We start from the raw sequence: 27,980 nt of genomic DNA on the forward strand, positions 1-27,980 counted from the left end.
AGGGGTACGTGAGATTTTTTTTAAATATTTTAACAATAGCAACAATTCAAAAATCCTTTATAAATATATTTATTGAATAATACTTCAACAAAATATGAATGTAAGTTCATAAACTGAACATCAAATCAAGTAGGCTATTCCATTCATTGCAATGCAACAATGCAACAATGCAATATTCAGTGTTGACAGCTAGATTTTTTGTGGACATGTTCCATAAATATTGATCTTAAAGATTTTTTTTTTTTTGTGAAGAAATGTTTAGAATTAAGTTCATGAATCCAGATGAATCTCTATTACAATCCCCAAAAAGGGCACTTTAAGTTAATGATTATGTCCATGTGTAGAAATCGGTATTTATAATTGAATCACTTGTTTATTTTTAAACAAGTTTTTAATTATTTGTATATATTTTTTTCCAAATAGTTCAAGAAAGACCACTACAAATGAGCAATATTTTGCACTGTTATACAATTAAATAAATCAGAAACTGATGACATAGTGCTGCATTTTACTTCTTTATCTCTTTTTTTCAACCAAAAATGCTTTGCTCTGATTAGAGGGTACTTGAATTAAAAACATTTTCACAGGGGGTACATCACTGAAAAAAGATTGAGAACCACTGGGCTATGAAGTAGAAAACAACTCAATTCAGTGTCAGTGTTTCTCAAATAATCAATATCAAATACATGTATAAATCAAATCAATTCCTTTTCAACTGTAAATAATAATATATTAATTTATCAGCAATTTAATCAAGTGTGCAAATTATGAACGATCATCACACATGAACTATACAACCCATAAGTTACAACAGCCTCACTTCATCACAAACGCATATAAAATGTGGGAAAAATGATCTTAACCCTGTAAGACTCCTTGTTGTAAAATTACAACGTTACCTTTAACCATCCTAAAAAACAATCTGTTATATATATATATATATATATATATATATATATATATATATTTTTTTTTTTTTTTACCACATTTACATAGTCATTGGGTCCTATTGTTCAGTCTCACAAGGCTATTGGATCGTACATTTGTTTATAAGTCACGCCTTCTGGCCATGAACTCACACACCCTCTCAAGGTTTCTTTCAAACAAAATACAACATTTTTATTGGACTGGATTCATCAGATTCAAGTAATTAAAATGTATTTTATGTTTTTTTGGGTTGTTATTACAATGTCTAGAGCAGTGTTTTTCAACCTTTTTTGAGCCAAGGCACATTTTTTGCGTTGAAAAAATCCGGAGGCACACCACCAGCAGAAATCAGTAAAAAGTCGTTGTCGCAATTGTTGGATACGACTTTAAAGCATAACCAACCATGCATCAATATAGCGCTTGTCTCAAAGTAGGTGTACTGTCACCACCTGTCACATCACACCCTTGCTTTTTTTTGTTATTTTCCTGTGTGTAGTGTTTTTGTTCTTGTCTTGCGCTCCTATTTTGGTGGCTTTTTCTCTTTTTTTTGTATTTTCCTGTAGCAGTTTCATGTCTTCCTTTGAGCGATATTTCCCGCATCTACTTTGTTTTAGCAATGAAGAATATTTCCGTTGTTTTTATCCTTCTTTGTGGGGACATTGTTGATTGCCATGTCATGTTCGGATGTACATTGTCTTTGCTCCACAGTAAGTCTTTGCTGTCGTCCAGCATTCTGTTTTTGTTTACTTTGTAAGCCAGTTCAGTTTTAGCCTTCCCTAAGCTTCAATGCCTTTTCTTAGGGGCACTCACCTTTTTGTTTATTTTTGGTTTAAGCATTAGACACCTTTTTACCTGCACGCTGCCTCCCGCTGTTTCCCACATTTACCAAGCAATTAGCTACCTGCTGCCACCTACTGATATGGAAGAGTATTACACGGTTACTCTGCCGAGCTCTAGACAGCACCGACACTCAACAACACATCATTTGCAGACTATAATTACTGGTTTGCTAAAAAACATGTTTAACCCAAATAGGTGAAATTAGATAATCTCCCACGGCACACCAGACTGTATCTCACAGCACACTAGTGTGCTACGGCACAGTGGTTGAAAAACACTGGTCTAGAGCATGCACATATGTAGTTATTGTGGAACAGATGCATCACATTTCATTTAGAGCTTGTTATATAATTGTTGCAATTATACAACACTGGGTGAATGTGGTAGTCAAATAGCTGGCTTGTTGCAGTGGGCTCAAACAGATTGTATTCCCTCCACTACAACACTGGCTGAAGTATTTTCTATACATGGATAGTATACATTCTACAGACGTTTTACAGACGACAGGGACTCTTTTTTAGGACTTTCACCACCAATAAATGTCTTCATGACCAATGTCATGAAAATAAAAAAAGAGGGGGAAAAAGCGTTTTTTAAGAGTTTTATCTTGTTTTATATTTGTAATAAATGACTTCATAAAAATATAACTAATGTGTGATTAGTATTAATGGCATATACCGTTATGGGGCTAAGTAAGCAATCAACCCTTAGTTGTTCAGACAACGTGAGTACAAATACAGAAATTATGCTCCCATCAAAGCCCAATGTTGCAATATTACAACATTTCTCTAAAAACATACATAAACATTTTTTTTTAAATGCCTGCTGCAACAACATCTGAAAAGTCAAAACATGTTTTTTAGGTTTTTCTATATTTGGGTCTTACAGGGTTAAAAGTTTGTCAAAAAGTAAAAAAAAAAAAAGTCTATAAATAACGCTGGAGGACCTTGGTTCTCGCATCCTTCTCATCCCATATCCACTTGAATAAAGATTAAAAAAATAGGAGATATTTTTGGAATTGAGGTTTGCGCTTATTTATAATGCGGCCTTATTTGCAAAACACAGTTACTCTAATTTACATATTTCTTCACTTTCTACTCCCTGATGGCCGGCCGCTTCCACGCAGCTGCTTGAGATGTTTTTTTGTTGTTGTTTTTTTTTGTTTTTTTTTCCATTGGCAACAAAGCAAGACAAACATGAATTCAGGTAACATCATTTATTAAATGGGACTTAATATTTTACAATGAAGCACGTTTTTAATTTCACTCCGCCTTCATAATTAAGGAAGAACAAGACCCGGAATAATCCTCCACTGCCTCCTTTACAGTAGATCGATAACACTGGAGGAAAAAAAAAGGCCAAATAAAAGCTCCTAGGCAAAGTCCACAACCAAAACTGACTTTTTTTTCCAGCCGAGCGACTATGAAGACATATTGTCTGAATGCAAATATTATTAGCTCACCTCGGTGCTTTACTGTGTGAGAGGCACGGCACCCCTGCACACTTAGTCTTTATTCCCGCTGTGTTATTTCCCTCGCGGGCGTCAACAAAAAGCCACTCGCTCGTTATGCAAGACACCCATATTGGGCAAATGAAGGCCATTAGTGACACGGTAACAGTTTTGGTGGGTGATGCTGAGGCTGACCCCCCCACCCTTTGCACATCACATCCTTCTGTTGCCACTCAGAGGCTGAATATAACAGCTTCCCTAATGCACTGCACTGTATAACAATGTACAGTAGTATTATGTACTTTGGTCGAGGGTTGTACGGTATACCGGTATTAGTATAGTACCGCGATACTAATGAATCATATTCGGTACTATACCGCCTCTAAAAAGTATCAAAACATCATCCCCCTTGCCCCCCTGTCGTCGTCACATTGTGTCATTGCTGGTTTTACAAGCATGTTCGGCAGCGCAAAATAACCGAGTACTAACAAGCAGACACAATGTGTGGACAGAAAAGGGAGAACGGACACATTTTGGCTTAAAAACTAACGATAAAGGTGAAGTTCTAACACTGAAACGCCCTCAGGAAGAGGTTCTATAAAGGCCTACTGAAATGCGATTTTCTTATTTAAACGGGGATAGCAGGTCCATTTTATGTGTCATACTTGATCATTTTGCGATATTGCCATATTTTTGCTGAAAGGATTTAGTAGGGAACGTCGACGATAAAGTTCGCAACTTTTGGTCGCCGATAAAAAAGCCTTGCCTGTACCGGAAGTAGCAGACGATATGCGCGTGACGTCACAGGTTGTGGAGCTCCTCACATCCGCACATTGTTTACAATCATGGCCACCAGCAGCGAGAGCGATTCGGACCGAGAAAGCGACGATTTCCCCATTAATTTGAGCGAAGATGAAAGATTTGTGGATGAGGAAAGTGAGAGTGAAGGACTAGAGGGCAGTGGAAGCGATTCAGATAGGGAAGATGCTGTGAGAGGCGGGTGGGACCTGATATTCAGCTGGGAATGACTAAAACAGTAAATAAACACAAGACATATATATACTCTATTAACCACAACACAACCAGGCTTATATTTAATATGCCACAAATTAATCCCGCATAACAAACGCCTCCCCCCTCCCGTCCATATAACCCGCCAATACAACTCAAACACCTGCACAACACACTCAATCCCACAGCCCAAAGTACCGTTCACCTCCCCAAAGTTCATACAGCACATATATTTCCCCAAAGTCCCCAAAGTTACGTACGTGAGACTTTTTAAGACTTTTATTAGTAGGTTGCACAGTGAAGTACATATTCCGTACAATTGACCACTAAATGGTAACACCCAAATACGTTTTTCAACTTGTTTAAGTCGGGGTCCACTTAAATTGATTCATGATACAGAGATATACTATCATATATACTATCATCATAATACAGTCATCACACAAGATAATCATCAGGGTGTATACCTTGAATTATTTACGTGACATGCACATAGCGGCACGCACGTACGGGCAAGCGATCAAATGTTTGGAAGCCGCAGCTGCATGCGTACTCACGGTACCGTGTCTGCGCATCCAACTCAAAGTCCTTCTGGTAAGAGTCTCTGTTGTCCCAGTTCTCCACAGGCCAATGGTTTAGATTGACTGTCATCTTTCGGGAATGTAAACAATGAAACACCGGCCGTGTTTGTGTTGCTGCAGTCGGCCGCAATACACCGCTTCCCACCTACAGCTTTCTTCTTTGCTGTCTCCATTGTTCATTGAACAAATTGCAAAAGATTCACCAACACAGATGTCCAGAATACTGTGGAATTTTGCGATGAAAACAGACGACTTAATAGCTGGCCACCATGCTGTCTCAAAATGTCCTCTACAATCCGTGACGTCACACACTGACGTCATCATACCGAGACGTTTTCAGCAGGATATGTCGTGCGGAATTTAAAATTGCACTTTAGTAAGCTAACCCGGCCGTATTGGCATGTGTTGCAATGTTAAGATTCCATCATTGATATATAAACTATCAGACTGCGTGGTCGGTAGTAGTGGGTTTCAGTAGGCCTTCAAGACATGGCTAGTTAGTTAGCGGCTAAAGTCCAGCCCCAGTCAGCAGTGTTTTAGCTACTTCTAAATCACTAATCCTGGCCTCCATGGCGACAAATAAAGTCAGTTTCTTACAAGTATCATCCCTGCAGGACGAGGAATAGCTAAACATGCTTCACTACGCACCGTAGCTCACCGGCATCACAATGTAAACAAACACCATGGGTGGATCTACACCCATACTTGCCAACCTTGAGACCTCCGAATTCGGGAGATGGGGGTTTGAGGTTGGTGGGGGGTTTGGTGTTAGCGGGTGTGTATATTGTAGCGTCCCGGAAGAGTTTCTGGGTATTTGTTCTGCTGTGTTTATGTTGTGTTACGGTGCGGATGTTCTCCCAAAACGTGTTTGACATTATTGTTTGGTGTGGGTTCACAGTGGGGCGCATATTTGTAACAGTGTTAAAGTTGTTTATACGGCCACCCTCAGTGTGACCTGTATGGCTGTTGATCAAGTATGCCTTGCATTCGCTCATGCGTGTGTAAAAACCGCATATATTATGTGACTGGGTCGGCACGCTGTTTAAATGGAGAAAAAGTGAACTTGACGACAGGCTGTCGAGGACGCCAAAGGCAGTGTATTTAAGGCACGCCCCCAATATTGTTGTCCGGGTGGAAATCGGGAGAAATTCGGGAGAATGGTTGCCCAGGGAGATTTTCGGGAGGGGCGCTGAAACCCGGGAGTCTCCTGGGAAAATCGGGGGGGTTGGCAAGTATGTCTACACCTAACATCCACTGTAATGATACCAAGTACAGGAGCGTATATAGTCGATACTATTATGATTATGTCTATATTTTTTAGCATCACATAATCTTTATATTATGTTTATAAACTCAGGAAATACGTCCCTGGACACTTGAGGACTTTGCACATGACCAATGTATGATCTTGTAACGAATTGGTATCGGATTGATACCTAAATTTGTGGTATCATTCAAAACTAATGTAAAGCATCCAAACAACAGGAGAGTGATTATTACAAGGGAATATTGCATTTTAACAGAAGTGTAGATAGAACATGTTAAAAGAGAAAGTAAGCAGATATTAACAGTAAATGAACAAATAGATTAATAATTCATTTTCTACCACTTGTCCTTAATAATTTTGACAAAATAATAGAACTAAAAATGACACAATATGTTACTGCATATGTCAGCAGTTAAATTAGGAGCATTTGTCTTTTTTTACTAACTACTAAAAGACAAGTTGTCTTGTATGTTCACTATTTTATTTAAGGACAAACTTGCAATAAGAAACATATGTTTAATGTACCCTAATAGTTTTTGTTAAAATAAAGCCATTAATGCAATTTTTTGTGGTCCCCTTTATTTAGAAAAATATTGAAAAGTACCTACATGTTGGTACCGGTACCAAAATATTGGTCTCGGGACAACACTAGTTTTGCTGTTTACTATTTCCTCTAATAGTGACATGATATTGCTGAATCAAGTTAAACACGTCATAGATGGGCATTTGTCCAAATCCCCTTTATCAATGAATTATGTTGAAAATTGACCATTTGAATCACTTTAAAAATACTAATGTGATAATCTGAACTGATTTAGAGGTCCTGCTTCACTGTTACAATGAAGTATAATGTCATAAACTGTACTGTAGTATACATTAACAATGTATTGCTATTTTTCATTATGAGAGTATTTGAATACTTTTAAGCCATGCATTGATTATTAATATTATTCAAAATTTAAATGAAAATATATGTCATATACCAAAAATAAATGGTGTACAGTATTGGCGCTAGACATTTTCAAAATGATCCCATCAAGTCATAAAAAGTTTTTGGGGTCCCACTTTTTGTAACTGTTTCAGAAACAAATGATAAATGTATGCATTATCCTGTTATATCTCACATTCTATTTTGTGTTTTGGAATAAGGTTGTCATAAACGTTACTTAATTCATAAAAGAATAATAAAAAAAAAACATTTTTTTTTGCACATGTATTCAGTTCTAAACATTCATTAATTGTTTTCTTTCCTTCATGGATCTAAACTTTACCGCTGCCAGTATATTTTCTATATTATAGAAGCCACTTTTCATTGAAGCTTTGCTTCTTGGGTTTATTGCTCGCCATGACGAAAACAATAACACGCGGGAGTCCTACTACTGAAAATGCAGTATTTGTAATTGATAAAACTTTTAAGAAATTGTACCGGAAAGTTCATTACTTTGAAGTCGACCAAAAAAAACACAATAAACGGGGACAGAAATTTGACTTGGTAAATATACCGTATTTTCCGCACTATAAGGCGCACCTAAAAACCACAATTTTTCTCAAAAGCTGACAGTGCGCCTAATAACCCGGTGCGCTTTATTACGATTCATTTTCATAAAGTTTCGGTCTCGCAACTTCGGTAAACAGCCGCCATCTTTTTTCCCGGTAGAACAGGAAGCGCTTCTTCTTCTACGCAAGCAACCGCCAAGGAAAGCACCCGCCCCCATAGAACAGGAAGCGCTTCACCCGCCCCCGGAAGAAGAAGAAAAAACGCGCGGATATCACCGTACGTTTCATTTCCTGTTTACATCTGTAAAGACCACAAAATGGCTCCTACTAAACGATCCGGGTCATAAAAAGACGCAATCTCTCCATCCGCACACGGATTACTACCGTATTTCACAGCAACTGAACCGCACTGTGGAACGGGAGCACGTACGGTGAATATTCGCTCCACAGGGAATGAGAAGTCATCCTTCACTGTGGTTCTAGCTTGCCATGCTAACTTCCACTCATGGTGATATTCAAAAGGAAGACCTTGCCAAAAGAGACCTTTCCAGCCGGCGTCATCATAAAAGCTAACTCGAAGGGATGGATGGATGAAGAAAAGATGAGCGAGTGGTTAAGGGAAGTTTACGCGAAGCGGCCGGGTGGCTTTTTATACGCTGCTCCGTCCATGTTGATATATGACTCTATGCGCGCCCACATCACAGATGGTGTCAAAAAACAAGTGAAGCACACAAATACAACACTCGCCGTCATTCCGGGTGGATTAACCAAAGAACTCCAACCGCTGGATATTGGTGTCAACAGGGCATTCAAATCACGACTGCGAACTGCGTGGGAAAAATGGATGACCGAAGGCGAACACACCTTCACTAAGACGGGCAGACAACGCCGGACAACATCTGCCAGTGGATTGTAAATGCCTGGGCAGATATTTCTGTCACAACTGTGGTCCGAGCTTTCCGGAAGGCAGGATTCACAGAACTGCTGCACAACAACAGCGACACTGAATCCGATGATTTCGAAGAGACGGAGCCCGCCATTTTGGAAGCCACGCTAGCGCAACTTTTCAATTCGGACACCGAAGACGAAGAATTCGAAGGATTTACCGGTACGAATGAAGAATAACTTCAGAAAGTGAGCGCTATGTTTATTTTGTGTGTTGTGTGTTGTGACATTAACGTTCGAGCAACATTACCGGTATGTTGCTATTGCTCTACACCATTTTGAATTTTACTATGTTTGTGATTGCACATTTGTACATTTTGGGACAGAGTTGTTAGAACGCTGGTTTTCAATATATTATTAAAGTTTGACTGAACTATCTGACTGTTTTTTTGACATTCACTTTAGCGCAGCGTTTTTTTGACATTCACTTTAGCGCAGCGTAGGCGCGGCTTTTAGTCCGGGGCGGCTTATTGGTGGACAAAATTATGAAATATGTAATTCATAGAAGGTGCGGCTAATAATCCGGTGCGCCTTATAGTGCGGAAAATACGGTAAACAAAACAAAACACCGGCGGAAAGCGATAATCTGAGTTTTGACCTAGAGAAGGCAGGGTCGGTAAAAAAAAATAAAAATAAAAAATTAAAAATAAATTTAAAAAAAACACTTCCGGTACTGCGCTTCCTTTCTGATTTCAATGTGTAAAAAGACACAAAAAGTGCATAAAACCGGGGTTTTGACCTAGAGAATGCAGGGTCGGTAAAAAACAACAACAAAAAAAACAAAAAAAACACTTCCTTTCTGATTACAATGCGTAAAAAGACACAAAAAGTGCGTAAACAATAGTGGTGCAAAATTAAGGTAAATTAAATTGTTCTTAGATTTGACTGCAAACATCCCTGCAGTAATAATGTTTGTGATTATTCTGTTACTTAAAGGGGACCTGGCAACATATAGAATGTTGGCGTTGTTTACTTGAGTCATATTACAATCTACACGTATCTCCTATGTGTGACTGCCATCATATTGCATTCTACACATTTTCATTATGTGTGGCTGCCATCTACTGGTCACACTCATCATTTTACCATGTACAAATAAAATAGCTTTGAGGTCGGTAAGCAACTACTTTAAATTAGAAATGGCAACAGCAGAGGATGAATGCCACATAACAAGAAGATAGAGAAAAAAAAGAAACTTTTCGACTACGGCGTCGGCACGGACTACAAAGGCGGACGCGCAAATTTCAGGACTTATGCAGATCCCAAAAACATGGCCGGGTGTGTAACTAACTTGGCAAAGCAGTTTGAGTGTATCACCATATTGAAGCAGAATGAGTCAGCCACAGGTGTTACAATAATATCAAAGCGGCAGACATTATCTTATGCAGATCCCAAATACAGATCAGCGGGTACCAGAAGGTAAGAAAAGTTGCTTTTGCATAATGCGAAACAAAACGCCAGATAATATGTCTTACCTTATACACACACCATAATAATACTCTTTGTTTAATGCGCCGACAATCCATCAAGCGGTGCGGCTTCATAGCCTACAAAAGTCGTACTAAAACATTTTGATAGATTTTTGAGCGCCGTGTGTAATGTTCTATATTTTCAATGGAACATATAGAATGTTGGCGTTGTTTACTTGATTCATATTGCAATCTACACGTATCTCCTATGTGTGACTGCCATCATATTGCATTCTACACATTTTCCTTATGTGTGACTGCTATCTACTGGTCACACTCATCATTTTACCATGTACAAATAAAATAGCTTTGAGGTCGGTAAGCAACTACTTTATATTAGAAATGTCAACAGCGGAGGATGAATGCCACATAACAAGAAGATAGAGAAAAAAAATAAACTTATCGACTACGGTGTCGGTACAGACTACAAAGGCGGATGCGCAAATTTCAGGACTTATGCAGATCCCAAAAACATGACCGGGTGTGTAACTAACTTGGCAAAGCAGTTGAGTGTATCACCATATTGAAGCAGAATGAGTCAGCCACAGGTGTTACAATAATATCAAAGCGGCGGACATTATCTTATGCAGATCCCAAATACAGATCAGCAGGTACCAGAAGGTAAGAAAAGTTGCTTTTGCATAATGCGAAACAAAACTCCAGATAATATGTCTTACCTTATACACACACCATACTAATAATTGTATGTCGAAGCACAGTACAATCCATCAAGCGGTGCGGCTTCATAGCTTACCAAAGTTGTACTAAAACATTTTGATGCATTTTTGAGTGCCGTGTGTAATGTTCTAGATTTTTAATGGAACATATACAATTTTTGTGTTGTTTACTTGCGTCATATTGCAGTCTCCACGTATCTCTTATGTGTGACTGCCATTATATTGCATTCTACACATTTTCCTTATGTGTGACTGCCATCTACTGGTCGCACTTATTATTTCACCATGTACAAATAAAATAGCTTTGAGGTCGGTAAGCAAAACCAAAATTATTATGTACATTAGGCGCACCGGGTTATAAGGCGCACTGCCGAGTTTTGAGGGAAAAAAAGGATTTTAAGTGTGCCTTATAGTCCAGAAAATATGGTAATTAAAACATTGATGTCGATTAATGGTGCAGCCCTGACATATATTTAGAACGTCGAGTTCATTTGACAACTTATTGGCCCTACCTCTGGTGTGGCTGGGGACCCTGCGGCGGCCGGTAGATGAGCTGTGGATGACGTGCTGGTAGTGGGAAAGGTCCGGCGATGTTTTAGGAATGCGGAAGCTGTCCTGGAACCTCTGCATCAAATCCTCCACCGCCTCCCTGTTTGGGTCAAGGGCTGCAGCAGAGAAAGACAGAGTGGGACTATTACTCACCCTTCCAAGTGACCAATACGTTCAGACATTGAAGAAAGTACTCCTAAATTCAAAGTGAGGGCATGCTGCAAATAACTTATTTTACTTGGGATATATCAGAAACCAGAGCATCATATACATCATGAGCCAATAGCCTGCCCCATTTAGAAAAAAAAAAGTAGCCATATTTCATTTTTTTTTTTTTTTTCCCCTTCTCCTGGTCTTCAAAGGGTTCCATCAATTCAATATTGCCTCATCTCGCTACAGGGATCCTGCCAACATTTCTTCCCCTAGTGGCCCAGTCTCAGTCATTCTGATAGATGACTCAAGAACACCTCGCTTTGGGGAAAGTGACTGTGTATTCGAGGGAGAGAAAGAGCAGCTTTGCTCACTTTCCTTAGAGCCTGGAAATGGTAAAAGAAAGGGTGTAAAAGCCAGGCGCCATATATATCAACGTTCTCACCCGCAACAAAGAATATTCATGACAAAAACCTTTGTTGAGGTCAAAAGGTTGAGACCATTACACTTTATTATATATGTTACTAATTGACTGACTAATAGTTCCATGTTTTCCATTCACATTTTTTTTTTTTTTTCTTACAAATGTAATGTTTACATTTAATCTGTGGGGTAAACAACAGTACCAATTTTCAATATGTGTGTCATGTGTTAATAAATGCTAATTATTTTAGAATAAAATGTAATTAATTTAATTTAACATTTAACAGTGATATTTCTAATAAATAGTTCAGATCATACCGGCTGAGTCATACCAAAGACTATAAAAATTGGACCCATTACCTCCCTGCTGGGCACTCTGCATCAAGGGTTGGAATTGGGGGTTAAATCACCAAAAATGATTCCTGGGTGCGGCCACCGCTGCTGCTCACTGCTCCCCTCACCTCCCAGGGGGTGATTAAGGGTGATGGGTCAAATTCAGAGAATCATTTCGCCACACCTAGTGTGTGTGTGACAATCATTGGTACTTTAACTTTAACTTATAATAACAACTAGCCATTTATTTAAAATCTTGTTTACTTACTAGTCTCATTTGCAAGTATTATGCAGTACATTTTCAATGCAGATTCATCCATCCATCCATCTTCTTCCGCTTATCCGAGGTCGGGTCACGGGGGCAGCAGCCTAAGCAAGGAAGCCCAGACTTCCCTCTCCCCAGCCACTTCGTCCAGCTCTTCCCGGGGGATCCCGAGGCGTTCCCAGGCCAGCCGGGAGACATAGTCTTCCCAACGTGTCCTGGGTCTTCCCCGTGGCTTTCTACCGGTCGGACGTGCCCTAAACACCTCCCTAGGGAAGCGTTCGGGTGGCATCCTGACCAGATGCCCGAACCACCTCATCTGGCTCCTCTCGATGTGGAGGAGCAGTGGCTTTACTTTGAGCTCCTCCCGGATGGCAGAGCTTCTCACCCTATCTCTAAGGGAGAGCCCCTCCACCCGGCGGAAGAAACTCATTTTGGCCGCTTGTACCCGTGATCTTGTCCTTTCGGTCATAACCCAAAGCTCATGACCATAGGTGAGGATGGGAACGTAGATTGACCGGTAAATTGAGAGCTTTGCCTTCCGGCTCAGCTCCTTCTTAACCACAACGAATCGATACAGCGTCCGCATTACTGAAGACGCCGCACCGATTCGCTTGTCGATCTCACGATCCACTCTTCCCTCACTCGGGAACAAGACTCCGAGGTACTCAAACTCCTCCACTTGGGGCAGGGTCTTCTCCCCAACCCGGAGATGGCACTCCACCCTTTACGGGCGAGAACCATGGACTCGGACTTGGAGGTGCTGATTTTCATCCCAGTCGCTTCACACTCGGCTGCGAACCGATCCAGTGAGAGCTGAAGATCCTGGCCAGATGAAGCCATCAGGACCACATCATCTGCAAAAAGCAGAGACCTAATCCTGCAGCCACCAAACCAGATCCCCTCAACGCCTTGACTGCGCCTAGAAATTCTGTCCATAAAAGTTATGAACAGAATCGGTGACAAAGGGCAGCCTTGGCGGAGTCCAACCCTCACTGGAAAGATGTCCGACTTACTGCCGGCAATGCGGACCAAGTTCTGACACTGATCATACAGGGAGCGGACCGCCACAATCAGACAGTCCGATACCCCATACTCTCTGAGCACTCCCCACAGGACTTCCCGAGGGACACGGTCGAATGCCTTCTCCAAGTCCACAAAGCACATGTAGACTGGTTGGGCAAACCCCCATGCACCCTCAAGGACCCTGCCGAGAGTATAGAGCTGGTCCACAGTTCCACGACCAGGACAAAAACCTCATTGTTCCTCATACATACACATATACATAAGTATCACATTTTGCAAAAAAAACACACAAAAACATCTTTTAAATTTTGATGCCGGTATGTTTATGGCTGAGTGCTTTAAAACAATTCAAAAAATATTTTGTGTTACAAATTACCGCACTGCAATCCTACAAAACATAGATGGAAACACATTTTCTTTTATTTGTAATTTCCTGCATCTCCGTAGCTTTGAACTGCGTTATTAAAACATGTATTTTAGAAGTGTTTTGTGAAATATGAGCTTGCTTTACATGGACTTACTTGTGCATATGTTTTTTTTTCATGACAAAGCCGTTGATCTGACACATTGACAACAATCTCACATCTCACACACATCTCAGTCATCAAAGAACAGCTTATAAATATGATTAATGCATGAGTAGCATGAGAGTGTTATTATTATTTGTACATGATACACTTATTTAATGTGCAATATATGTGCACGGGATAAGTTAGAATAGACTGAATAATTGTACTACATGGGGAAATTATGTGTTTGCAGTGCAGATTTTTACATACAATAACAATGGTCAAACATAATGAAAAGCTAGTCAGTTTAAAGTTGGACCCCAGATGCAGGGAAGAGGAGTGATTGCAGTCAAAACAAGTATTTCATGTCTGTTGTGACACAAATACTTCAGGCAGTACTCTACAGATGACAAAATCACCAGTAGAACCTGGGCGAAGCCAAGAGGCTGAAAAATAAATCTTCTAAATACAACAAGTGATACTTGCAAATGTTCTTGAGGAGGAGGCAGGAAGAAACACATCTGCAGTCCCCTCCAAGGTTTCTCATTGTAAACATTTTGAAAGATTTTTAAGCACCGTGTGTAATGTTCTACATTTTCAATGGAACATATACAATGTTGGCATTGTTTACTTGAGTCATATTGCAATCTACACGTATATCCTATTTGTGACTGCCATCTACTGGTCACACTCATCATTTCACCATGTACCAAATAAAGTAGCTTCGAGGTCGGTAAGCAAAACCAGAATTATTCCGTACATGTGTGACAGCCTACTACATCGGATTGAGTTTTGCCTTGCCCTGATGCGGGATCTGAGTCGATGATGTCGTTGTGGATTGTGCAGCCCTTTGAGACACTTGTGATTTAGGGCGATATAAATAAACTGTGGAGGGTGGCGTGGCCTGCGGGCCTGCCGCGGAACAGGTTATGCCAGGACCGGCCTCGAAGACAGCGACAGGTGCGTAGATGGCCCAGGTGGGCCTTGTGATCTAATCACCTGTCACCTTTATTAGCAGCAGCCGGAAGGAGAGACAATGTTGGAGCAGGAGTGAGAGACAGACATGAGAAAGCAACCCACTGCACTAATTTATAAGAATAAAACAGTGTTGTAACCCTGATCCGGGCTCTCATGGCGATGTTTGGTGGTCTGAGGAACCCACTGGAGGGCAACCTCCACATAAACTGTGATTGATTGATTGATTGATTACGGCTGTGGGTAGAAAAAGACCAGTGGCCGCGCTCCTTCCTACATTGTGGATGTAACAGTTGCTTCCCAAAATGTAATACCTTTTCCTTTAAGCTCACACAATCATTGATGACATGTCCACAAGGCATACACGTTGCCATCTATCGAACGTGGTGATCTCCACTACATTGAAAAATGGGTGTGGGATTAAACTACTCACTTATTGTGCACCTGTAGGCTTAAAATGGCCTTGTTTGGCCTCACAGCCCAATGGCACATGTTTTACTTCCCGCTGAATGCCCCCATTGTGGGATGTATAAAGTCTATCTCATCCTATCTTGTCCTAAAAGAATACAAATTAAAAAAAAGAACCATATGCTCCCAAGAACGGGTCTTGAAAAAGCAACCTGAGGGTTCCTGGTTCGATCCCCACCTTCTACCAACCTCGTCACGTCTGTAGTGTGCTTGAGCAAGACACTTCACCCTTGCTCCTGATGGGTCGTGGTTAGGGCCTTGCATGGCAGCACCCACCATCAGTGTGTGAATGGGTGAATGTGGAAATAGTGTCAAAGCGCTTTGAGTACCTTGAAGTTAGAAAAGCGCTATATAAGTATAACCCATAACCAATGTTCCCTCTAATTTTTCATGTGTGTGAGCAAACGCAAAAACTCCCTGAGCATTCAGTGGAGCCCATGTGAGCAACATCAGACGTGCACACTGTGGCTACACCAGCAGCACACCTGTCCCAAACCTGACTAAATAAGTTCAATCTCCATCCATTTTCTACCGTTTGTCCCTTTCGGGGTTGCGGGGGGTGCTGGAGCCTATCTCAGCTGCATTCGGGCGGAAGGCGGCGTACACCCTGGACAAGTCACCACCTCATCGCAGGGCCAACACAGATAGACAGACAACCTTCTCTTATTATTATAATCAAATGACAGCAGTCATTTCCATGAGGTTATTTTCTAATGTAAGTGTTTAGGTCCACTTACAATGACAAAAACAAAAAATGTTTTTCATGAACTGTGTACTTGTATTGTTTGTCTGGGCGGAGGTCCTGCTTTGGAAATAATTTGTACCCCTTTCAGACATTGCATTTAGTTCCCATTAAAACATTCACATGTTGCACAATGAGATGTAAGCAGGGGATCATGTGTACATTCCTGCAACTTCCTGTTTGTAAAAAATATATTTTTATTAGTATTTATTTAATATACTAACAGCATTTCATGATTCATATTTATAATATAAGATTCCTAATAAATGACACTAGAATAAGCACACATTTGATTGGTAAATCATAGTGTAACGACCTGGAATGACACTTTATGTGTGGTGTTGGAGTTGTCCGACTTTTTGTGTGGCTGTAAACACATCACTGGCTAAGTGCCATATGTGCATGTGTTGGCGCAAGTGAGAAAGAGCGAGCGGCTGCTGTTGATATTGCTTTTGGTCTGGTTTGTACTGCAGAAAATGACCAGTTTTGCTAGATATACATTTTTTACTAATGTTTTGGTGATGTGTTTATGGCCGATAATAAAGAGTTTTGCTCAGTAAAGTGATCAATGGAATTAATGTCCTCAAAGCGTCTCGACAGACGTTACAATATTTGAACAATGATGATGAAAACAGTTTTTTCTGTCGTGTCCGTGTGTCGAAAATTGTTATGCGCTTATTTTTTTATTTGATTTTGTGCGTGGCATAGATTTGCCATGCGCAGAGGACGCTTGAGCAGTGCGCAATTGCACAGGCGCGCACCTTAGAGGGAACATTGCCCATAACCCATATTCATCAGCCACCTCTGCAGTGGACATTTGTTTTTTGTCTATTTATTTGACAAATGTTGTGGGAAAAAAAGTAGTCCTGTTGTGCGAAACAAACAAGTCCATCTCAGTAGACCCTGGCTCTCAGGGGGATATGTGGGGTTGTCCTATTTTTGAGTCAATCCGGTATATAATACTGTTGAACCTCCAAAATCAAAACGTGGAGACTCAAGCTGCCTAAATGTGCAGATCACAGAGTGTTTCTGCTCCCAGATCAATGGGAAGACATGTTTATTTCACTACCAAATGGCAGGCAGGAAGCACAGGGACACACAAATATTTCCGACTAACCGCACAATCTTGGAGGTATGAGAATAACTTGTACTTTTTTTTTGGTAACCATGTCGCAAACGTAAGTGTAGGTGCATCTAACCCTTGAGTGTATGCAAGTGGGGCTCAACGGATAATGGAGAATAATCCAAACTGACATTTAAAGCTCCCAGCAGAAGTAAAAGTTCCTTTACGGTACTTGTGATCGTCTCTCTACTAATATGTCATTCTCTTAAACCAGCAGAAGACCATGGGACACTAAGGCTGCACGATGCAGACGACATACAATATAAATCAGTAATGTCAAACTCAATTTAGACGGGGGGCTACATGGAGAAAAATATACTCCCAAGTGGGCCGGACTGGTAAAATCACGGCACAATAACTTAAAAATAAAGACAACTTCAGATTGTTTTCTTTGTTTGAAAATAGAACGATCACATTCTGGATATGTACAAATCATAATGTTGTTGGGGTTTTAGATTTAGATTTAGATTTATTGGTCCTCTTGGGGAAATTCATTGTCACTGCCGTACATTTAAACACTAGACATTACACATCACAAAAAAAAAAAAAAAAAAAGACATCATACATGACCAACACACATTTACAGGCTTGTCAGACAGGTCGGCCGGGCCTGCTGTTAAGGGTGGCTATAGCTGCAGGGATAAGGCTTTTCCTGAGGCGGGCCCTCCGGAATTTGATAGTTCTGTACCTGCGCCCTGATGGTAGTAGGATGATGTATTGGTGTAGTTTTTTTACACTTACATGTTGCGTTAGTATTCTATCTTTATTTGTTGTTATTTATATGTTATGAATAAATTATGTGATAATGTTCATCAGTCAACTCAATGGTGTTAATTTTCAATCTATCAAGATAAAAAAAAGATATCAAAATCAAATTAACGGATGTTATTTATGTAGTTTACTCATTTTCCTCGACTGATGTACTAACATCACGTGGTTTATTTTGTACATATGTAGCATCATCTACAAATATACAAATAATTGCTATAGCGACATCCAGCGGACACATTTAAAACAGTTGTTTCTTTCATTCAAACATTTCCGGTTCATTTGTATGTTTAGCAAACTCATATGCGGGCCGGATAAAACCTGTTTGTGGGCCTGATCCGACACCCCTGACATACATACTCTGAATTTAGTCGACGATAGAGATTTTACTACTATTAGTATATATCAGTGACGTGCAGTCACTAGAGGCAGGTGAGGCCTTGCCTCACCTGCCATCATGGAAAGAAAAAAAATGTAAAAAGAAAAAAAAAAAATTAAATTGTTAAATGTATCCAGTGATTATACTATAAAGTTATTTTCCATTTAACTTCACCAGTTTTAGATTATTTTTATTCAAAATCTTTGAATTTTCACATTTGCCGTTCAAATACTGAGAAGAGACGGTGCGGTGATCAGCAGCCAGTTGAGGCACGTCACTCAGTTGAGCCTCACCATGGATTGCGGACTCGGCTAACTGCTGGCCTGCTGTGCAGTGAGACCGTATTGCTATATGAACTATATTATACATTTCCATAGTTTAGTTAGCTGAGGTATATAATGTACAGTGTATTTTGTCAACAACTGTAAGTGTGTAACGTATTTCTTGTGCTGAGCAATCATAAAACTGCTGCGAAGACGCACTGTGTGAGGCTCGCAGTAATCCCGCCTCCTGCACCCCCGCCGTAGAATGCACCCCCTGACGGGAGTGTTATATCAACTAAAGCCCACACTTAAACTTTCCACGTGCAAGATTGAATCTATTTAAAAAAGTTATTTAATAAGAAGCCAAAAAGTGCAAAAACAATAATGTTCGTGTTGGAGGAGTTGTGAATGACTGCAGGGCCACAATATTAGGTACACCTGCAAACTGCAGCACAGATTTCATATTTCATTCATTCACAACTCCTCCAACACGAACATGATTGTTTTTGCACTTTTTGGCTTCTTATTGAGCTGCTGCATTTTGTGGTTGGGTTGTTTATTTCTTTTGAGTAACTTACTTCTACATTTCTAAAAGGGGAGGAATGTAATAGAGTGATCTATGTTTGTCTGTTGTCATCTCCTGGTTAATGTTGGCTATAGCGTACTGGGGTTACTTTTTGGTTGGCCAACGATTTACGTGGTGTTGCGCACCTGACGTCAAGTGTGTGATTCTGTTCTGAAGTCTACAGTAAAGAGACATACTTCATCACCTCGCCTGGTTATTGCCTCCAACCCAATATATTACATAAAGGTAAGACCATGATAACGTTTTTTTTTTTAATTAAATGTGCTTTTTTGTGTGCTACAGTTTGTATGTGTAAAGTTAAAGTTAAGTTAAAGTACCAATGATTGTCACACACACACTAGGTGTGGTGAAATTTGTCCTCTGCATTTGACCTATCCCTTGATCACCCCCTGGGATGTGAGGGGAGCAGTGGGCAGCAGCGGCGCCGCGCCCGGAAATCATTTTTGGTGATTTAACCCCCAATTCCAACACTTGATGCTGAGTGCCAAGCAGGGGAGAATGCTGGTATGAGCTTTTAAACATAACCCGTTAACTGCTGCCAATCAAATGGTGAATAAGATACTCTTTCGGGTTCATATGTTTGTAAATCTGACTGTGATGAAGTCAGTGCCTCACCAGCCATCAACCTCACCCCACGCCATTGGTATATATCGTTATAATGCATGTTGATGACACATTCTAGCTGTGTTCCGCAAATTTGACAGTGACAAGCGGACAAAGCGCGTCCTCAATGCAACGTATAATTATATGTAATGATGGGAAACGGTGCTTGCAGTGTGACCTAAAGAATGCAGATAATGGCAGGCGGAATGCAACTGAGGTGTTTTTTGGTTTATAAAATACGGTTAGTGCAGCTAGGGAGTGCACGGGACCAAAGCACAATCACTGCAAATGAAACTCACTCACAGGGAACAATGATCCAGGGCTGGTATACAGTCGTGGTCAAAAGTTTACATACACTTGTAAATAACATAATGTCATGGCTGTCTTGAGTTTCCAATCATTTCTACAACTCTTATTTTTTTGTGATAGAGTGATTGGAGCACATACTTGTTGGTCACAGAAAACATTCACATTCACAATTTATTATGGGTCTACTGAAAATCTCCAAATCTACATACAGCAATACATACAGCAATGTTAATATTTGGTTACATGTCCCTTGGCAAGTTTCACTTCAATAAGGCGCTTTTGGTAGCCATCCACAAGCTTCCGGTTGAATTTTTGACCACTCCTCTTGACAAAATTGGTGCAGTTCAGCTAAATTTGTTGGTTTTCTGACATTGACTTGTTTCTTCAGCATTGTCCACACGTTTAAGTCAGGACTTTGGGAAGGCCATTCTAAAACCTTAATGTGTTTCATCTGACATCACAAGGACAAAGATACGTTCTAAAAACTGGAGGTGTTTGGCCACAATACCCAGCAATATGTTTGGAGAAGAAAAGGTGAGGCCTTTAATCCCAGGAACACCACTCCTACCATCAAGCATGGTGGTGGTAGTACTATGCGCTGGGCCTGTTTTGCTGCCAATGGAACTGGTGCTTTACAGAGAGTAAATGGGACAATGAAAAATGAGGATTACCTCCAAATTCTTCAGGACAACCTAAACTCACCAGCCCGGAGGTTGGGTCTTGGGCACAGTTGGGTGTTCCAACAGGACAATGACCCCAAACACACGTCAAAAGTGGTAGAGGAATGGCTAAATCAGGCTAGAATTAAGATTTAAGAATGGCCAATAGGAGCTCGATTGGTAACCAGGAACAACAAGCTACTAACAATATATATATCGAGATATGTATCGCTATCGCAAGAGGTCGCAAGCAAGAGCTATTGAATGTAAACAGAGTGGATTGGATTGATACAAATATCGAAAATAACCATACAGAGTATAAAATAATTATATGGTCAACTGTCATTTTTGTTGTTGTTTACAAACTCAGCAAATAAGTAACTGCACATAGGAAGGCTTTAAGGGCAAAACCCAAATGATTTAAATCAGAGCCAATACTAGGGCAACATTTAAATATTTCATTGATATTGCTACACCGACTTTCTGTGTTTTTGTCTGATTATAATAGATAACACTATCATTTAACAATCCTGATTTTTTTTTTCCTTTCTTGAAAATGTTTAGTATCAGTAACTACTTGGTATCGGATACCCAATTTTGTAGTATCGCCCGGAACTAATGTAAAGTATCCTGTTACGGCGCATGCGCGTACCATCATTCCCTCCGCTGCAGGGGCAGCTAGAAGCTCCGCCGGACACGCCCCTGTGTGTCCCGCTCAAATCGCGGCCACGCGCCTACACGGCTGCAGGCTATCTGCAATCTCCGCACTTGGATCTAATGAGGCTCGACAGCATAAAGACCAACGCAGCCGACGATCCAGTGCCGGAACGTAGTTCTCTGTCTTAGAGCAAGCTTCGCGTCTCTGGCTCCTCTCCTGTGTTTGCTCTCCGTATTCCTCGGCTCCTTGTGCTTACTTTTTTCCTGTCGTTTCCCTGTTCCCGCAGTATTCTCCATCGCCTTGGAAGTGAGCTGTGCGACCTGACTGCCTCCCTCGATCCTCGACTCCCCTCGCTTTGGACACGGACCTCAGGACGCCTCTCTCCAGCCCCACGGACCTCCCGCTTGGATCACGGACCTTCTTCTGCCCAGCCCCTTTGGACTTGTGTGCCTCTCCAACCAACACGCACATATAACAACCTCCTGGTAATATGTCCTTGTTCATTCCTGCACATAGTCTTGCATGCACACACATAGTTGCATACACACTCCAATCACTCATCAAGCTCAATAAAACCCTGTTGAGCGATACTTCCTGTGCCGTGCCGTCTCCTTCCCCTGCATTTTATTCCACCACTACATGAAAGAAATGTGTGTTTCCACTCGTGTACGGAAGGGATATCCCATCATCCACAGCTATTCACACCAAATGACCACATCGATCCATTTTTTTTTTCACTACTTCAAGTGCTATGAAGAGAAAAAGAGACGGTCTCTCTTTCTGCACGTACATCCTTTATCACTTAAGTAAAACCCACTCTGCCCTGTGTGAAAACTGCCGACCCTCTTATGAAAAAGTCAGGGCTGCCAAGAGATGCTAAAGCTTCTGGCTAATGGAAGCAAGGTCATACTAAACGCGGGGCATCGCACTGGCAGCTACAGCTAAACGAAACGTCGATGTGGCGTGTTTAAAGCTTCAACCAGTATTAATATTTCCTTCCTTCCAATGTGATGTCAATTCTAAGCCCTACATTAATTCCTGTTTAGGTTGTCTTCATAGACAAAGAATGGTAAAAATATTAGATATCAGAACAAGAATACTAATTTTAAGTAATTAGCTACAGATCCTTCCTTGTCAATAGATGGAACACTCAAAGGTCTCTCTCTTCATCAGGTATGTTTCCTTGGACTGGCCCCCACCCATAGACCCCTTGACAGGTTTTGGAGCAACATATGTTGCCATCCAAGCAACGTTATCATGGACGCCCCTGCTTATTTCGGCAAGACAAAGCCATTTATTACAACAGTATGGCTTCATAGTAAAAGTTACCCATGCCTTGGGCACTATATTTTGCTAGAAAATGATGAACTCTGCATCGGGGCTCACTTTTGCAGAAGCTCGCTTGTGGAGGCACCTGCTCGTGGCGTTTAGGTACGCAATCAACAATGCTTTTTGCAAGAGTGAGACCAACGCTGTAACCTTGACCCGTGACCTTTTTGAATGAATGCTTGTGAAATCGTCCAGAAAAAATGACTTCAATAATGATCACTAAATAGAAGTTAATAGTACTATTAATTGTCCACTTAAAAGTGTCAAATGTTAACTGGCTCAAAATGAAGAAAACAAGTATAAGAACACCACCGACGGCTGCCGTGTTTTACCAATAGTCCTTTAAGAGAACATTTTTGAAAATGTATCTGTGATAAGTACACAACCCAAAACCAGTGAAGCTGGGACATTGTGTAAATCGTAAATAAAAACAGAATACAATGATTTGCAAATCCTTTTCAACTTATATTCAATTGAATAGACTTATTAAAAAAAATTTTTTTTTTTTTTTTTTTCAAATAATCATCAACTTAGAAATTAATGAGAGCAACGAGTTGAAAAAAAGTTGGCACAGGGGCATTTTTACCACTGTGTTACATGGCCTTTCCTTTTAACAACACTCAGTAAACGTTTGGGAACTGAGGAAACCAATTTTTGAAGCTTTTCAGCTGGAATTGTTTCCCATTCTTGCTTGATGTACAGCTTAAGTTGTTCAACAGTCCAGGGGTCTCCGTTGTGGTATTTTAGGCTTCATAATGCGCCACACATTTTCAATCGGAGACAGGTCTGGACTACAGGCAGGCCAGTCTAGTACCTGCACTCTTTTACAACGAATTATTTTACTATGAAGTCACACTGTTGTAACACGTGGCTTTGTCTTGCCGAAATAAGCAGGGGCGTCCATGATAACGTTGCTTGGATGGCAACATATGTTGCTCCAAAACCTGTATGTACCTTTCAGCATTAATGGTGCCTTCACAGATGTGTAAGTTACCCATGCCTTGGGCACTAATACACCCCCATACCATCACAGATGCTGGCTTTTCAATTTTGCGCCTATAATAATCCGAATGATTATGTTCCTTTTTGTTCCGGAGGACACAACGTCCTCAGTTTCCAAAAACTACTTAAAATGTGGACTCATCAGACCACAGAACACTTTTCTGGGTGTTGTTGATAAATGGCTTTCGCTTTGCATAGTCGAGTTTTAACTTGCACTTACAGATGTAGCGACCAACTGTAGTTACTGACAGTGGTTTTCTGAAGTGTTCCTGAGCCAATGTGGTGATATCCTTTACACACTGATGTCGCTTTATGATGCAGTACTGCCTGAGGGATCAACGATCTGTAATATCATCACTTACGTGCAGTGATTTCTCCAGATTCTCTGAACCCTTTGATGATATTACGGACCGTAGATGGTGAAATCCCTAAATTCCTTGCAATAGCTCGTTGAGAAATGTTGTTCTTAAACTGTTGGACAATGTGCTCACTCTTTGTTCACAAAGTGGTGACCCTCGCTCCATCCTTGTTTGTGAATGACTGAGCGTTTCATGGAGGCTGCTTTTATACCCAATCATGGCACCCACCTGTTCCCAATTTGCCTGTTCACCTGTGGGATGTTCCAAATATGTGTTTGATGAGCATTCCTCAACTTTCTCAGACTTTTTTTGCCACTTGTGCCAGCTTCTTTGAAACATGTTGCAGGCCTCAAATTCAAAATGAGCTAATATTTGCAGAAAATAACGTTTCTCAGTTCGAACATTAAGTATCTTGTCTTTGCAGTCTATTCAATTGAATATAGGTTGAAAAAAGGTTTGCATATCATTGTATTCTGTTTTTATTTACAATTTACACAACGTGCCAACTTCACTGGTTTTGGGGTTTGTAGATGTTGTCGGAGGCAGATATTTACATATATCCGTATTTAAGTGTTACTTCTTTATTTTCATAATCATATTACAAAACAGCTAGTGTTCTTCTTCCAATTGTGGTCTTTTGGTTGTCTGCAAATACTGTGTGCTAACCTTGACTTTGGAATGTAAGGAGGAGAGATACTCCTTTTCCTTATCTGTTCCTGTGTCCAGCTGAGGAGGACAATGGGCATGTGTTTGGGCGAGAAAGAGAGACAAGACAACGAGGGTGGGAGGGAGAGACACTTTATAGAAGAGAAGGTTTCCATATTTTAGATCAGACCATCTTAGCTGTGCGATTGAATGTTCTATGCTGGACTGGTCTCATTATATTTCCAAAGCTTTGGAGATAAAATTACAAAATACCTATTATGTCTCTGGTGGTTCTTCTACTCAGCTGTACTGTCATAAAGAGCTTGGGAGCGACCAGCCGCTTGAATTCCCTGGGAGGAACAACTGGTCCAAACGCAACAATGTCTATCACAGCTGTCTTGCACACTTACACATAAGAGATATTTGAGAATGAAAGTATCTTAAAAAAACAGATGTCATGATGATTGCTATACAATAAAGGTGTCCAAAGTGCAGCTCGGGGTAATTTGCGAGCAGCAGCTTGTTTTTTTTATTTTTATTTTATTGGCTTGCTACACATTCTAAAGATCCTCCACACATAAAAAATAAATAAATAAATAAATAAAAAGGTACTAGACCAATCACTCAAACGATGGTAGTTGAAAACCAAAATGACCAACGAACTGTGCGTCTTTATCCATTTTTGCTCCCTGACCGAGGCAGCGAGCAGCTCGGTATCTACATACACAGTGTGGAGCCACTCCTCGAATGCGATATCACCATATTATTATCACTAGAAGTATATACTATACATTATGTACTGTATATATAATATGTAAATATTACATACATTATATATTTTATATTGCTACTATGGTACATTCTTAGTCTACTTTATACCTGCATTATCCTTTCCATCCTTAGCCTTTGTAACTGAGCTACTGTGTGGAACAATTTCCCTTGTGAATCAATAAAGTTTGTCCAAGTCTAAGTCTAAGACTTGAGGATAAACATGTACAAGCAGAAGTAAGCAAGATGACATGTTAATCACCGAGCTAACCGCCAAGCTATCTTGAAAACGACACAAGAAATAAATGCTTGGTAAAGTTTAAGAAGTGTGCAAAAAACACATACACAGGAGAAAGCAGATCGATCCATACATGGGTGTTGTCGATACCACAGTATGAACGATCCTCGACTGATTAGATCGATATTTTATTTTCAAATGTTCACATTTTTTTTTGTCGTCGTTGATATTGTTTACAAACTCAGGAAATAAATCAGCAACTATATGGTTTCACTGTCTATTACACATCATAAATGCATTAAAACATGTATAGTTATTACAAGTGATCGGTGTCTGTATCAGCTGATCTCACTCATGGATGATCGGTATTGGAATTGGCACATCCCAACATCCTTAACATGTATAAATCCTTAATTATGCAGTAAATTATTCTTTTTTTTATCACAGAATGTGTACGTTGTATTCTCAATTCAAATAAACTATGTTAGTCTTCTGGACTGGATTCTGATCTGATCCTCTTGCATGTCGCCTGTCATGTTTACACCAGCTGCACCCAAACCACTTTAAGAGTAATAGATCACAACAAGTGCAAATCTTGCTCTTTTCCCCAGCAAGGCATGACAAGGGGAAAAAAACCACGGACATTCTAACCCTGCAACGCACGCATCCATCCATCTTCCCATCTCCCCATCCATCAATCATCAATAATGCTTATCCGCTGGAGGATCGCGGGGGAGGCTGCATCCAATTTCAGTGACTAACCGATATTCTCTCTTCTCCGAGGTTCTGCCTTCCAGCGATGGTCAGAGAATCTCATTCCACACTGCCCCACAAGAACAACCCTCCTTCTCCTATTAAAATAACATATTTAAACCCAGGCCTCAAATTTGAACTTTTTAAGGTCAAGGCAAGTGTTGCCTCAAAGGATATATATATATATATATATATATATATATATATATATATATATATATATATATACAGTATATATATATATATATATATATATATATATATATGGACTGCATTGGAAAATGGTTACTCTCCCATATGAATCATTTCCCTACTGCAGATAAAAGGACTCATAGCGTCCAGATGACGTTTCACTGACACGTTAACTTCACACGTTTTTTTTGCTCCTGAAAATTAAAATATCATGTTGTCATTTCTAAAAAGTTTTTGAGTGATCGGCAGATAGTTTACTAAACTTTCCGTTGCCAGACTGGAGATGCCAACCCATCTACAGAACTGGAGCACATTTGACCGCATAAAAAGCATAAACACATAACATAAAAACACAAAAGTATGTAAAAATATTATTTTAATCACATGTTTTTGTCGCCCTAGTCCAGGGGTCGGCAACCCGAGGCTCCGGAGCCGCATGCGGTTCTTTGATCACTTTGATGCGGCTCAGCATACTTGCTGAACCCCCCAATTTTCCCGTGAGACTTCCGGATTTCAGGGCCTCTCGCAGAAAACTCCCGGGATTAATATTCACCAATTTTCACCCTTACAGCTATAATAAGACCGTGCCATGATGGTACAACATTTGGCGCTCTCTACAATCTGTATTGACAGTGTGCCAGCCCAACACTTGTTATACAACATACATTTTCTGCTTGCACACGTACGTGACAGCAAGGCATACTTTGTCAACAGCCACACAGGTTACACTGACGGTGACCATATAAAACAACTTTAACACTCTTACTAATAATGCGCCACACTTTGAACCAAAACCAAACAAGAATGACAAACACATTTCGGGAGAACATCTGCACCTTAACACAACATAAACACAACAGAACAAACACCCAGAATCCCATGCAGCCCTGACTCTTCCGGGCTACATTATACACCCCTGCTACCCCCGTGCGTCGGTTGAGGTGGGCAGGGTTTGGTAGCGGAGGTGTATAATGTATCCCAGAAGAGTTAGGGCTGCATGGGATTCTGGGTATTTGTCCTGTTGTGTTTATGTTGTGTTACTGTGCAGATGTTCTCCCGAAATGTGTTTGTCATTCTTGTTTGGTGTGGGTTCACAGTGTGGCGCATTATTAGTAAGAGTGTTATAATTTTTTTTTATACCGCCACCGTCAGTGTAACCTGTGTGGTTGTTGACCAAGTATGCCTTGCTGTCACCTACATGAGCAAGCGGAAACACCGTACAACGTATGGCTGATTATGCACGCC

At 40.5% G+C, this 27,980-nt stretch overlaps 1 protein-coding gene across 2 annotated transcripts in view; it reads right to left on the reverse strand.

The window, feature by feature from the left end:
- Positions 1 to 27,980, reverse strand: part of LOC133574886 (astrotactin-2) — a 752,799-nt gene that overhangs the window by 403,418 nt on the left and 321,401 nt on the right. For both annotated transcript variants that reach the window (XM_061927222.1, XM_061927221.1), the window contains exon 4: positions 11,177 to 11,329. In XM_061927222.1, the coding sequence (XP_061783206.1) occupies positions 11,177 to 11,329 (153 nt within the window). The remainder of the gene's footprint in view (positions 1 to 11,176; positions 11,330 to 27,980) is intronic.

This window comes from Nerophis lumbriciformis, linkage group LG32 (assembly GCF_033978685.3).
Source record: "Nerophis lumbriciformis linkage group LG32, RoL_Nlum_v2.1, whole genome shotgun sequence".
NCBI classification, from domain to species: Eukaryota; Metazoa; Chordata; class Actinopteri; order Syngnathiformes; family Syngnathidae; genus Nerophis; species Nerophis lumbriciformis.